Consider the following 14136-nt stretch of genomic DNA (forward strand, 5'->3'; position numbering starts at 1 on the left):
AAAATCAATCGCAAAATAGCATTGGAGAAAATTATAGTCGCAGCAAATCGGCTGTCCAAACTCAAAACACAGTAAGGGACATTTTTGAACCAAGTAGAACCTACTTAGACCAAAAATGCAAAAAAAAACGTCCCTTACTGCGTTAAATCTCCCTTAAGTTTGGACAGCCGAAATGGCCTTACGGTAGCGGTAAATTATTAAAAGGTTAAAATAACTGTTCTGGTCAAAGATTCCTTTTCGGATAATTTCAGAATTTATGAAAATATTGATAGCCCAGAAAAATAAAAAGATTTTTTTATGTGATTCAAAAATAAAATTCCGTAAGAATCCATTTTGGGAAACTTCCGGTTTTGAACGGGAAATGTCAATAGATATATTGACATTTCATATACTTTCGATACTGTGGATAAGGACAACTCTAGGTAAATGAGACTCGCTATAATTCAGTTGCATCGCTTTATTGGGGATTGGGGGGTGGTGCGGAGAACTAGTACTCCTCGGCCCCCTCGCCCTCGCCCTCGCCAGAGTCCATGCCCACCTCCTCGTAGTCCTTCTCGAGCGCCGCCAGGTCCTCGCGCGCCTCGCTGAACTCGCCCTCCTCCATGCCCTCGCCCACGTACCAGTGCACGAAGGCGCGCTTGGCGTACATCAGGTCGAACTTGTGGTCCAGCCGCGCCCACGCCTCCGCGATGGCCGTCGTGTTGGACAGCATGCACACGGCGCGCTGCACCTTGGCCAGGTCGCCGCCCGGCACCACCGTGGGCGGCTGGTAGTTGATGCCCACCTTGAAGCCCGTCGGGCACCAGTCCACGAACTGGATCGTGCGCTTCGTCTTGATCGTGGCGATGGCCGCGTTCACGTCCTTGGGCACCACGTCGCCGCGGTACAGCATGCAGCACGCCATGTACTTGCCGTGCCGCGGGTCGCACTTCACCATCTGGTTGGCGGGCTCGAAGCACGCGTTCGTGATCTCCGCCACCGACAGCTGCTCGTGGTACGCCTTCTCGGCCGAGATGACCGGCGCGTACGTCACCAGCGGGAAGTGGATGCGCGGGTAGGGCACCAGGTTGGTCTGGAACTCCGTCAGGTCCACGTTCAGCGCGCCGTCGAAGCGCAGCGAGGCCGTGATCGACGACACGATCTGCCCGATCAGCCTGTTCAGGTTGGTGTACGTCGGCCGCTCGATGTCCAGGTTGCGGCGGCAGATGTCGTATATAGCCTCGTTATCTACCATGAAGGCGCAGTCGGAGTGCTCCAGCGTCGTGTGGGTGGTGAGGATGGAGTTGTAGGGCTCCACGACGGCCGTGGACACCTGGGGCGCCGGGTATATGGCGAACTCCAGCTTGGACTTCTTGCCGTAGTCCACGGAGAGGCGCTCCATGAGCAGCGACGTGAAGCCGGAGCCGGTGCCGCCGCCGAACGAGTGGAAGATGAGGAAGCCCTGCAGGCCGGTGCACTGGTCCGCCAGCTTGCGGATGCGGTCCAGCACGAGGTCCACTATCTCCTTGCCGATGGTGTAGTGGCCGCGCGCGTAGTTATTGGCGGCGTCCTCCTTGCCCGTGATGAGCTGCTCCGGATGAAAGAGCTGGCGGTAGGTGCCCGTGCGCACCTCGTCCACCACGGTGGGCTCCAGGTCCACGAACACGGCGCGCGGCACGTGCTTGCCGGCGCCCGTCTCGCTGAAGAAGGTGTTGAAGGAGTCGTCGCCGCCGCCGATGCTCTTGTCCGAGGGCATCTGCCCGTCGGGCTGGATGCCGTGCTCCAGGCAGTACAGCTCCCAACACGCGTTGCCGATCTGGACTCCGGCCTGCCCCACGTGGATAGAGATGCACTCACGCTGCGGACACAAGACGATCACATTATTCATCGATTCGGCATTAACCCTTCGCCTTTTTTTGCATTTTTGGACTACTTAGTCGAAAAATGCAAAGAAAAAAAACGTACTACAAAAAAATGTCCCTTACTGTGTTTTGAGTTTGGACGGACAGCCGTATAGATGTCACTACAATACAAAAATACAGCAACTTTTTTCTGTCATTCTTTCGATGCGGTTGCCCAAGTCTTTACATTATTTGTACTTTGTATTTTACTTGTAATTTGTTTTTGTCGTGCAATAGTCAGCACGTTTGGTTAACATACTGGAGGTCCCGGGTTCTATTCCCAGGGGGGGATCGAATAAATATAAGTAATTTTTTCACTCTAATATTTATTCAATATTACCCTGGACTGGTACCTGAAGCCGATTGCTGATCACCTTTCCTTCATGTGTTAACTATCTTAGATAACACTGCGTTTATATGATGCAGTGCCCTATGCACCATCGGGTGCGAATAAGGGTTAGAAGAATGAAACTTGTAATTTATATTAATGCTTATTCTAACCATTATCCGCATCAAATGGTGCATAGGGCACTGCATCATATAAACGCAGTGTTATCTTGATCGTCAACACATGAAGCAAACGTTGATCAGCCCTCCGCTTCAGGTGCCAGTTCAAGGTAATATTGAATAAATAGTGAAAAATCACTTATATATTTTTGAACCCCCCTCTGGGAATCGAACCCGGGACCTCCAGTACGGTGGCCGAACGTGCCGAGGGAATTGAACCCACAATCTTCAACACCAATTCCAAATACGTCCAATAAATATTAATTTTTAATCCATATCCGCTCCCCATGTAGAGCATATGTAGTCCACAAACTTGAATTCCAAATACGCCAAATAAATGAATATTTTTAATCCATTTCTTCTCCCTATGTTAGAGCATATGGAGTCCGCAAACTATAATTCCAAATATGTTTAATAAATATTAATTTTTAATCCATATCCGCTCCCCATGTAGAGCATATGGAGTCCACAAACTAGCAATATTATTTTTAAAAATTTGATAAATATTCTAAACTAAATTCGTTACTTTTCAAAATTAGAAAAAAACAATTTTTAGTACGATAACGTTTAACGATAACTAAATAATTTAGGCGTTGCCATGGCGTCAAAAAACAATTAAAAATATAATTTGAAAATAAACTAAAACATATATGCTATTATACACATATATATCCTAAAATAAGAAAACCGTTGACACGCCCGAAGAAAAAAAAACCGTTAAAACAAGATGGCGTCATGCCATATGTTCTAAATATGGAAAAATAATTGTTCCAAATATATATTTGATATTAATTATTTGATGTAAAAAAATGTTACAATTTTTATGTAAAATTATTATGGAAAAACGTGTTTTTATTTTAAAAGTAGAATCCGATACTAAATTTCAAAGGGAAAAATATAGATATTTTTGTATATTTAAAATGATTTTATATTGTTTTTAATAGTAAAATAAGAAAGCGTGGGTAAAAATACGAGAGAAAATTTTGAAAGTATCGCGAGGCCATGACCTTCCGTGCAGCCGGCAATAAAACTGAGATATTTGCGCAAAATTACTTAAATATATCGAGTTTAATTCTTCACAAAGCATATTTACTGTAGAAATGATAAGAATATTTCATAAATTTGACGATATAAATGCTTGAATCGAGATAAAAGCGCGTTTGAAAATCCATGAGTCAAAATGGCGTCACCGGTATGTGAATTGATGACTCACACAAGTGACGCCCTTCCTGCGAGATAAATACACAAAAACTTATGAATCTTTAGATAAAATCAGAGAATATTGTTTTAAATAGGGAGTTTATTATGTTTTTAATGTGTAACCGGCATTTTGATTCATAGTTTGAGATAAAACGTGCTCGCAAAGTGCCGAAATGCGGTAGGAGGTAGCGGAAGACAGTAACGAATTTCTGGTTTTAAGAAAAATCAAGGCTACTTTATGATGAACCTTAATAAATATTACTATATGTCGAATTATTGAGGAATATGTCGATAATAATGCATGGAACAAGGCAAAATTCCGCTAGAAAAAGCATGACTCAAAATGGCGTCGCCGGCTTTTCTCATTTTAGGACATAAAACAGGTGAAAAACTAAATATCTAGAGGAAATAAACTAATTAGTAACAATTCGGGTGTGAACTTACCATTTTAAATGAGGGTTTGTATCAAAATTGCAACACGAAAAAAATGTAGGAAATGTGGAGCCGTTTAGCTGACCAATAAGGCGGACGACCAAACTAACAGTGACGCTGCAAGGCGCACGCCAAACATTTATAGGATCCGTGACGTCACACTCTCCGCCCAAAATCGCGGCTTCCGATTGGTCGTCGATCTGCCGCATAGTGATTTCGTCCAATCAGGGGGCGGTGTGTTCCCGCATTAGGACTCGCCTTGCGGCCTCCGTAATGGCGCCTACGATGAACGGGATTGAATGTGGGATGAGAGAAAAATTATATCTTGATTTGTGATTTAAATTTATGGAGATTTTCATTGACTCGATTCATTTCATGTAAAAAATACATTGGTGACATCATGGTGCATATATGTCCTCGTTACCATAAGGCCATAAATGCAGAAATCTAATATGAATTTGACCGAAAACATGCCGGCAAACTGTCTGCGGTCTACAGAGGATAGAACTCTATTAAAGTTTTTATTTTTTATAACAGTTTGAATAAAAATATTGATAGTGTCATACAAAAATCTTTATCGCGAGGTGATAAGTTGATCATTGTGCTAAGACTCGCACAGTGATCAAGTTATCTATCTTTTAGTATCAAGTCGAAGTTTAAAATTATGGTTCGTTTATGATAATATTCCTTACTTTTTATCGGTTTATGCATTTCATACAAAATTTGTATGAAATACATTTGTAGGAAAACATATTTTTTTAAACACACAAAACTGAAGAATACATTTACAGCTACCTACATAAAATTATTATACTTATTTATAATATTTTTTTAACATTTTAAGTGTGTCCAAATACTTGTTCACGAATCTGGATTGTCTCCAATTATATGAGTCATTTTCATATTATTTTTTTGACAAATAGTAATATGAAAATATTAAAATATGAAAATGATTCCCATAAATGGAAATTACCCAGATTAGTGAACAAGTATTTGGACACACTCAAAATGTTGTAAAGAAATGAACCGGTCAAATTATAAGCTTAAATAATAAAAATTAAAATGATATTTTCTGGCGTTTCTCATGTGTGTGATTATAATCCAGTATTTGGACCTCACATACTAATAAAAGAGTTTCTGCTCGATAAAAAGCTTCTTTTCATCTCACCAATAGATGTCTCCAGTGAAGTTTTAGTGATTCAAGAACAACGTTTCGAAATTGGTTGATATATATAGAACTTCCAAGAATTTGAGTAGTGTGGTTGTCAATAATGGGTAGAATTGGTGAATGCTACACGCGCGTAAAGTGATAACTTAGATACCTATGACGGTTGTCAGCCCCGTAAATGCCCAGACTTCCATATTCTTCTTCATCTTTGATGAGATGTCAAAAAATAAACTATTTTGTTTTTGCTATTTGACAGCCATCTTTGAAGAAATGATTTGATTCGGGTATGGATACAAGAGGTATCACACATTTTATATACCAGACATATTGATTTCCTTACAACCTACGGCACAGAGGCGCTATACAGGGTGATTCACACACCTTCCTCTTCTTTTTATTTTACAGGGTAGCGCAAAAATAATCACCCTAGGTTAGGAGTCGAAATAATCGTCAGGGATGTATGAGGAGATGCATGAACGTGGAGGAGGAATGAAGAATGTTTGCAAATACAGATCTGGCGTTCTATTATCTCTGCCTACCCCTGTGCGTAATGGCTCGTTAGTTAGTTAGTTTAATTGCTCTTTGAAATACCCGAATAAAATAAAACATGGTTCTCAATAATGGGTAGAATTGGTGAATGTTACACGTGCGTAAAGTGATCACTTAAAGTAGCCTATGATCGTCGTCAGCCCCGTAAATGCCCCGACTTCCATATTCTTCTTCATCTTTGATGAGATGTAAAAAAAATCATATGAAAATAACTCCTGTAATTGGAGATAATCCAGATTTTGTGAACAAGTATTTGGACACACTCAAAATGCTGAAAGTAAAACTTAATTTAAAAACGGGAACCTTTTCTGTCACAAGTGTGGTATAGTTGGCCATTATTGATTGGATAATGCTGTACTTGTTGGTACCATGTGCGTGACAGATTTCAGTCACGATTTTGCGACAGTTTGAGGTCGTATTTCTATATTTTTATTATTTTAATATCGTTTATTTTCAGTTTAAACAAGAACTAAGCTTGGATGGCTTGACTCTGGCCAATGTCTGTACCCGACGAATTCTCCAGTTCTTTGGGCACGTTGCGCGTGGCAACGAGGATAGCCTAGAATGACTGGTTGTGATTGGTAGCCTGGAGGGGAAGAGAGGAAGAGGAAGATCCCCACACGATGGACCGATCAAATTCCATTCCACGGCAGCAGCAGGACTACTAAATCAAACTTAAATGTCATGTTATTTTTTTGACATCTCATCAAAGATGAAGAAGAATATGGAAGTCTGGGCATTTACGGGGCTGACGACCGTCATTGATTTGTTTAAGTGATCACTTTACACACGTGTAACATTCACCAATTCTATCCATTATTGACGACCGCACTACTCAAATTCTTGAAAGCTCTATATATATATGAACCAATTTAGAAACCTTGTTCTTGAATCACTAGAACTTCACTAGAGACATCTATTGGTGAGATGTAAAGAAGCTTTTTACTAAGCAGAAACTCTTATATTAGTATGTGAAATCCGAATCCTGGATTATAATCACACACATGAGAAACGCCAGAAAATACCGTTTTCATTTTTATTATTTAAGGTTATTGTAACCGGCGTGGGTTACGTGCGATGACTCTCAAAAATGTACACGCCTGGCCTTCTTCGGAATCTCCCAACTATGCCACCGTTGTAAGGGGTGACGTTCCAGACGGCCCCGCCGTACCGAGTTACCGAGTAAGCTGGATACGGACGGAGGTGAATGGATGTATGAGCCGGGAAGAGCGGGCACTGAACCGACAAGTCAACCTCAATAGCCCTGATAAGGGCTTTCCGAAACTGGTCCGTGAATCGGTATAATGAGGCGAAGCGGTCCAGGCTGGCGGCGCGGCGAGTCGTCCAAGGAGCGGGAGCGGAGAAATGAAACACAGGTTTCAACAGTCACACCAGAACTGGTTTATTACCAAAAAATGCGCCCTCTATATACCCGGCCGTGATCGCGTACCGCCCGACAGTGGGAAAGTACAGCCAATCAGCGGCCGGGGGAGAGAGACAGCCATATCTCTGTCTCTCTCTAATGGGCACCGGACGGGCTACACTTTCATACCGTACCGGTGCCGTTCCAACAGTTCGTTATTACATTACAATTTACAAGTTTATTTTATCAGTAATCTATTTATACAACTTAACATCTAGGCGCATTTAATATTAACATTGTCTTATTCTTTCTTACATCTAATACATTCTGTAAATACATGAGAAATCGGTAGAATCCATAGAGGCCCTTCTTCGGGTCGCATTCCGACGGGCGACCGTTTCGCTCGCCGCCAGGCGCCTGGAATTCTTTTTCAGGGCCGCCGTACGGGGTGTGCGATCCGTCCGTAACACTCCCCCCGTGCAGCTAGTCTGCACCTGAATTCTCGGGGACGGGTCGCGCGCCTTCTCTTCTTATTACCGCGATCTTTGCGGCCGGCCTGGTGTAGACCCCCCTAGGGGTCTTTACCTCCACGACTCGTACTTGGCCGTCTGCTGCTTGGTCGGCTCGGGTCACTATTCCCCGCGGCCAACAGTTCCTCGGCAGGTTCGGGTCGACAATTACGACCATGTCGTCCTTCTGGATCGGAGGCGCGGGATCGCGCCATTTCTTCCGTTGGGCCAACGTTGGGAGATATTCCCGCAGCCAGCGCCGCCAGAACATATCCGCGGATCTCTGGGCGATCCGCCACTGTTTGCGAAGGCAGGCTCCTTCGTCGTCTTCGTCGTAATGCGCCAGCGTGGGGTGCGCATTAGCGGTTCCGATGAGCAGGTGGTTCGGGGTGAGGGGTATAGCTTCCTCGGGCTGCAGAGTCACCTGTGTAAGTGGACGGTTGTTAACTGAATACTCTGCCTCGGCCAGTATCGTTTTCAGGGTCTCCTCCTTCGGAGCCTGTTCGTTTAAAGTCGCCTTGAGAGCTCGTTTTACCGACCTAACGAGCCTCTCCCATGCCCCACCCATGTGTGGGGAAGATGGCGGTATGTATTCCCATCTTATGTTCCGAATTGTCAGCTCCGCCAACAATTTTCCATCCTTCCGTAGTTCCGTCACGGCGTCGCGCATCTCTTTGTCGGCGCCGTGGAAATTGGTCCCGTTGTCGGAGTACAGGGCGATGGGGCACCCTCTCCGGGAAATCATCCGCCTCACTGCCATTATCGTGGAGTCCGCTTGCAGTGAGGACGCGAGTTCTAGGTGGATGGCGCGTGTAACCATACACGTAAAAAGAACGCCATAACGTTTTTCCCGTCTTCGGCCGACAGTCACGGCTATCGGCCCGAAGAAATCTACTCCGCAGTGCGCAAAGGGCGGTGCGCCGTACGCAAGCCGGGATGCGGGCAACTGTCCCATCAGTGGGATCCTTGGTCTGCTCCGAGCTGTCTCACATGTCTGACATTCCCGTGATATTTTCTTAGCGGCGTCCCTCAGCCGCAGGATATGATACTTCGTTCGTAGGTCTGCTACAGTTCTTTCTGTTCCTGGATGTCCACCTTTCTTGTGGACATGTTCAATCAATAGCCGCACATATCGGCATGCTCCGTCGAGGACGGGTGGGGCAGTGAGGCCTGCCGCGAATTCGGACGCGGCCTTAAGGCGTGTACCCATTCGTATTATTCCATTGCTGTCCAAGTACGGCGTCGCGGCGTACAGACGGCTTCCGGGCGGGCTTCCCTTTCCCTCCCGCAGCATTTGCAGCTCGTCTTGAAATGAGCTTTCTTGTGACCTCCTAATCCACATGTTTTCAGCGTCCTGCATCTCCGCGGCGCGCAACTCAAACCCCCCTCCGGGTTGTCCTGTGACCGAGTGCCGCCGGCATCTGGAGATGAATCGTAGTACCCAGGCGGTCGTGCGCACCAGCCGGGTCCAGGAGGAGAACCGCTCCACCTGCGGGAGGGCCTCCTCGTTCCTTGTGTGTCCGACAAACTGTCGAACCGGTTTTTCTTCGAGCGCTTCTGCGCTTGGTCTCGTTCGCCCAACTTTCTCTGTGGGCCATTCTGTCTCTTCCTCCCTCAAGAAACGCGGGCCCCCAAACCACAGTCCGTCTCTTGAGAGGTCAGGGGTCCCCTTGTCGCGGGTTCCAATGTCCGCCGGGTTTTCCTTTGTGGGGACCCATTTCCATTCTTCACGCGTGGTCAACTCATCGATCTCTCCCAATCGATTGGCCACGAACGTTGCATATTTCAAAGGATCATTGCGTATCCAACACAGCACCGTGCTGGAGTCCGTCCAGTAGATCGTTCTTACTATCCTCGCCTGACTCTCCCTTTTGATGGTGGCAGCCATCCGTGCCGCCATCAGTGCCGCCTGTAGCTCTAGGCGCGGTATGGAGAGCGGCTTCAGGGGGGCCACTTTCGATTTGGCCATCACGAACGCCGCGTCGCCGGCGTTCACAAAGTAGGCTATCGCACAACAAGCCTGTTCAGATGCGTCGCAGAAGATGTGCAGCGTCACGAGTCGCCCTTTAGACTGTAGCACACATCTTGGTATTCTGCATTCGTTGTTCTCCATCAGCCGGCGCCACTCTGACCATCTCTCAGAGTGCTCCGGCAACAGCGTCTCATCCCAGCCCGTCTTTGATCGCCAGACGGCCTGTAGGATAATTTTTGACCGCACGGTGAGGCACGTAATAAAGCCGACCGGGTCAAAAATACTCATCGTCGCGCTCAGCATTTGGCGCTTGGTGGGGTTCTCGGGGATCGAGGCCATCTCGGTCCCATATTCGAAGAGAAACGTGTCGCTCCTGGGGTTCCACATTAAACCCAGGACTCTTTCCGTTGTATTTGCTTCTCCTATTCTGATGGCATTTTCCGCCTTTTCCTTTTCCGCAATGCCTTTCAGGACTCCTGGCTTATTAGACGCCCACCTCGTGAGCTCAAAGCCTCCCCTTAGGAGCACCTGCCTCAGGCCATGTATGAGGGATGCGGCCGCTTCTTCGCTGTCGGTCGCATCCAAATAGTCATCCATATACATTCGTCCTTGTATGGCCGCCGCGGCGGCCGGAAATTCGTGTGCGTACGTTTGGGCGACCTTGTCGCGGACAAACTGGGCACTACTGGGCGAGCATTTCGCGCCGAACATCATCGATGTCAACATGTACGTTTCGGGTTCATCCCGGCTATTCGTTCGCCACAGGAACCTTTGCGATGGCTGGTCAGCTTCATTGATCCTAATTCGCAGAAACATCTCCTTGATGTCTGCGGCTACCGCCACGGCCCCTTCCCTGAATCGAAGGAGGTTCCCCAACAGCGAGGACAGGAGGTCTGGTCCTGTCAGTAAGTGGTCATTCAATGACGTCCCCCGGTGCTGGGCGGCAGCGTCAAATACCACTCTTATCTTACCCGGCTTGTTCGGGTTACTCACAGCGAAGTGAGGTAAATACCACTCCCTCGGGTGGTGCACATTCTCTTCTGCGGGGTCGAGCTTCACAGCATATCCTTTTCCAATATATTCACTTATCTTGGCCTTGTAAGCCGCTGCCAATGCCGCGTCACGTCCTAGCTTCCTTTCTAGAGAGTGAAGCCTGTTCAAGGCTGCCTGGCGATTGCACGGCAGTACGTCTCCGTCCCGAGCCCATAATAGCCCGGTCTCCCATTGGCCTGACGGGAGCTGTCTTGTAGTATTCTTCAAGAGTTCCAATGCGCGCTTATCGGTTGCGCGATTCCTTTCGGCGGTGGAGACGCCCAATGACTCCACGGCGAAGTTTCTCTTCAATAGCTCGTCCAACCCTTGCTCGACCCGGTTGTTTGGCAGATTGAAGTTGGGGTGTACGGTACCCCCGTACGTTACTGGCCCCAGTGTGGTCACTATGGTCAGCTGACCATCCTCCCGAAGCACTGGAGTGTCGATCGGGAACATGAGAGACGCGTTATCGAGGCCGATCAGCATCTGCGGTCTGATGACGCGAGCTCCAGTCCGCGCGGGCGCGCCACTTTTGTGTACAAGGTCCAAGTCCTTGATGGTCCTCGCCCCGATCTCGAATTCCCCGTTGTGATCACTTATCAAGGTCACCGTTACACGCTGCGACCTGTGTGTGTTGCTTTGTCCAGTCGCACCTTTTATCGTCAGATTCCTTGCTATCCCCGTAGCACCTATCGCGCGGGCGACACCCTCCTCGAGGAGGGTCACAGACGCAGCCTCGTCCAACAAGGCGAACACTTTTGCGGTCCCCCGCGGTCCCTTCAAAGTAACCGGCAGCACTTTGAATGTGACCGGGACCTCACAGTCATTTGTCCACAGCACCTGCGCATTGTCCACAACTTCCTCACTTTTCACGGCTTCCGCGGCACCATCCGTGCGGTAGTGCAGGATTCTATTGTGGTGTCTCCGGCAGATTTCACACTTTCTTGCTTCACACTCGGGCACCCTGTGCCCTGATTCCAAACACTGGAAACACAGTTTGGACAGCCGCACAAATTCCCAGCGGTCGTCCACGGTCTTCTTCTCGAACCGTTTGCATCGGCGTAAGTTATGCCCGCTGGCCTTACAAAATACGCATTCCTTGTCACTCGTCGTGTCGCGCGTCGCAAACACGTGACTCCTTGGCTCGACGCGTCGAGCGTTCTCGCGGCGGGCGGGCTCGGCGCACTTGTCGCGCTGACCCGCGCGCTCCTTGTCTCTGTTCCTCGCCACCATTCTGAACAGACCTCCGTGGCGCGTGATGCCGGCGGTGATCTCGTCAAGCCAAGCGGCGAGATCGTAGATACTGCTCCTCGTTTCTAGGCGGCGATCGCGGAACCAATCCCACCGGAGTTGCGTCGGCATCTTGGCAACCATCTCCGCTAGCAGCTGCGGGTTGTCGAGATAGCAAGCGTCCATCCCGTCCACGGTGGTGATGACGTTGCGTATCGAAACCGCAAAATCCACGACTGCTTCATCCGCGGGGTGGTCGGCGAGACTCGGCATCCTCCGGGCGTCTTCCAGTATCTGCGCGATGATGAGTGTCGGGCTGCCGAAGGCGTCCTCCAGCGTCCGCAATATTTCCGACACGTTGCGCGGATACAGTAGCAGGCCTGCTACCATGTGACGCGCACGCCCTTCCAGTGCGCGCGCCAATCTTCCGATGTTGTCAGCGTCCCCTATCCCCCATCTCTCAGTAGATTGGAGATATGCCGCGTTGAAGCGGCGCCATTCCCTCGGGTCTCCGCTGAACTTGGGCAACTCCGGCGGCTGCCCCGACCATCGAAAGTAGTCCCCGCCTCGGGGTGAGGGCTCCGCGTAGATTGCTCTTCCGTCATCTCTGCGGTGCCGTTCGTCCGGTCGAGCTCTGTCGACCCATTCGCGTACCGGGTAGCGATCGCGTTCGTCCGGTGCGCGCCAACGCAAGCCAGAGGTTTCCATACGCCTCGGCTCCGCGTTGCCAGTAGGCGCCGGGCCATGTCCCCCGGGCGCTTCTCCTCTGTGGCCGGTCAGTTCGTCCCGCGATTCCCCAGCGAATCGCGTAGGTTCCGGATCCAACACCGGAACCGGTAGAGCTGCGGCCGATGTCCTGAATCCCGTTCTGGGCTGATTGGCGGCGTCGTCCTGCCGCGTTCGTAGGTGGGTGGATTGTTCGACACCCGCGATAACCTCCCCCCCTGGGGAGCTTACGTTAGCTGCTGTGCACTTCGACAACAGCTCACGGAGTTGCTGGAACTGCCTCTCGTTGCTGGCGGCTAGCTCCGCCATCTGGCGGCGCAAGTCGCTACTCGTATCAGTCCGGACTGAACTGACAGAGTCCCGATCCTCCTCACGGCGCTGCTCTTCGGGCTCCATGGCGACGTTGCGTCCCGACCTCAGGGATGCAGGCATCGTAGCTGGAGACTGCGTTGAAGGATCCGGCTCGAAGGACCAAAATGTAACCGGCGTGGGTTACGTGCGATGACTCTCAAAAATGTACACGCCTGGCCTTCTTCGGAATCTCCCAACTATGCCACCGTTGTAAGGGGTGACGTTCCAGACGGCCCCGCCGTACCGAGTTACCGAGTAAGCTGGATACGGACGGAGGTGAATGGATGTATGAGCCGGGAAGAGCGGGCACTGAACCGACAAGTCAACCTCAATAGCCCTGATAAGGGCTTTCCGAAACTGGTCCGTGAATCGGTATAATGAGGCGAAGCGGTCCAGGCTGGCGGCGCGGCGAGTCGTCCAAGGAGCGGGAGCGGAGAAATGAAACACAGGTTTCAACAGTCACACCAGAACTGGTTTATTACCAAAAAATGCGCCCTCTATATACCCGGCCGTGATCGCGTACCGCCCGACAGTGGGAAAGTACAGCCAATCAGCGGCCGGGGGAGAGAGACAGCCATATCTCTGTCTCTCTCTAATGGGCACCGGACGGGCTACACTTTCATACCGTACCGGTGCCGTTCCAACAGTTCGTTATTACATTACAATTTACAAGTTTATTTTATCAGTAATCTATTTATACAACTTAACATCTAGGCGCATTTAATATTAACATTGTCTTATTCTTTCTTACATCTAATACATTCTGTAAATACATGAGAAATCGGTAGAATCCATAGAGGCCCTTCTTCGGGTCGCATTCCGACGGGCGACCGTTTCGCTCGCCGCCAGGCGCCTGGAATTCTTTTTCAGGGCCGCCGTACGGGGTGTGCGATCCGTCCGTAACAGTTATAATTTGACCAGATAATTTATTTACAACATTTTGAGTGTGTCCAAATACTTGTTCAAAAAATCTAGATTATCTCCAATTACAGGAGTTATTTTCATATTATTTTTTGACATCTCATCAAAGATGAAGATCTTCCTCTTTGATGAGATGTCAAAAAATAATATGAAAATAACTCCTGTAATTGGAGATAATCCAGATTTTGTGAACAAGCATTTGGACACACTCAAAATGTTGTAAATGTCATGTAACCAGTTACTATTGTTAATAAATACTTTTGATAATTTTCACGATTTGAATTACGTAGTCCGCC

General features: G+C 48.5%; 2 protein-coding genes across 2 annotated transcripts; both read right to left on the reverse strand.

The window, feature by feature from the left end:
• Window positions 1–442: 442 nt before the first annotated feature.
• LOC148303536 (tubulin alpha-1 chain) lies at window positions 443–4132 on the reverse strand. The gene is made up of 2 exons (XM_088269789.1): window positions 4032–4132; window positions 443–1837 (listed from the first exon to the last, which is right to left on the reverse strand). Exons 1-2 carry the CDS (start codon window positions 4032–4034, stop codon window positions 488–490), a joined length of 1353 nt encoding a protein of 450 aa, XP_088125915.1. The 5' UTR covers window positions 4035–4132; the 3' UTR covers window positions 443–487.
• A 3450-nt stretch (window positions 4133–7582) lies between these two features.
• LOC148303537 (uncharacterized) lies at window positions 7583–13000 on the reverse strand. The gene is made up of 2 exons (XM_088269776.1): window positions 12800–13000; window positions 7583–12136 (listed from the first exon to the last, which is right to left on the reverse strand). The coding sequence occupies exons 1-2, from the start codon at window positions 12998–13000 to the stop codon at window positions 7583–7585; spliced, it is 4755 nt and encodes a 1584-aa protein (XP_088125902.1).
• Window positions 13001–14136: the final 1136 nt, after the last annotated feature.

This window comes from Brachycentrus maculatus, unplaced genomic scaffold, assembly GCF_059751285.1.
Source record: "Brachycentrus maculatus isolate JH-2025_06_01 unplaced genomic scaffold, ASM5975128v1 h1tg000363l, whole genome shotgun sequence".
Classification (NCBI taxonomy): Eukaryota; Metazoa; Arthropoda; class Insecta; order Trichoptera; family Brachycentridae; genus Brachycentrus; species Brachycentrus maculatus.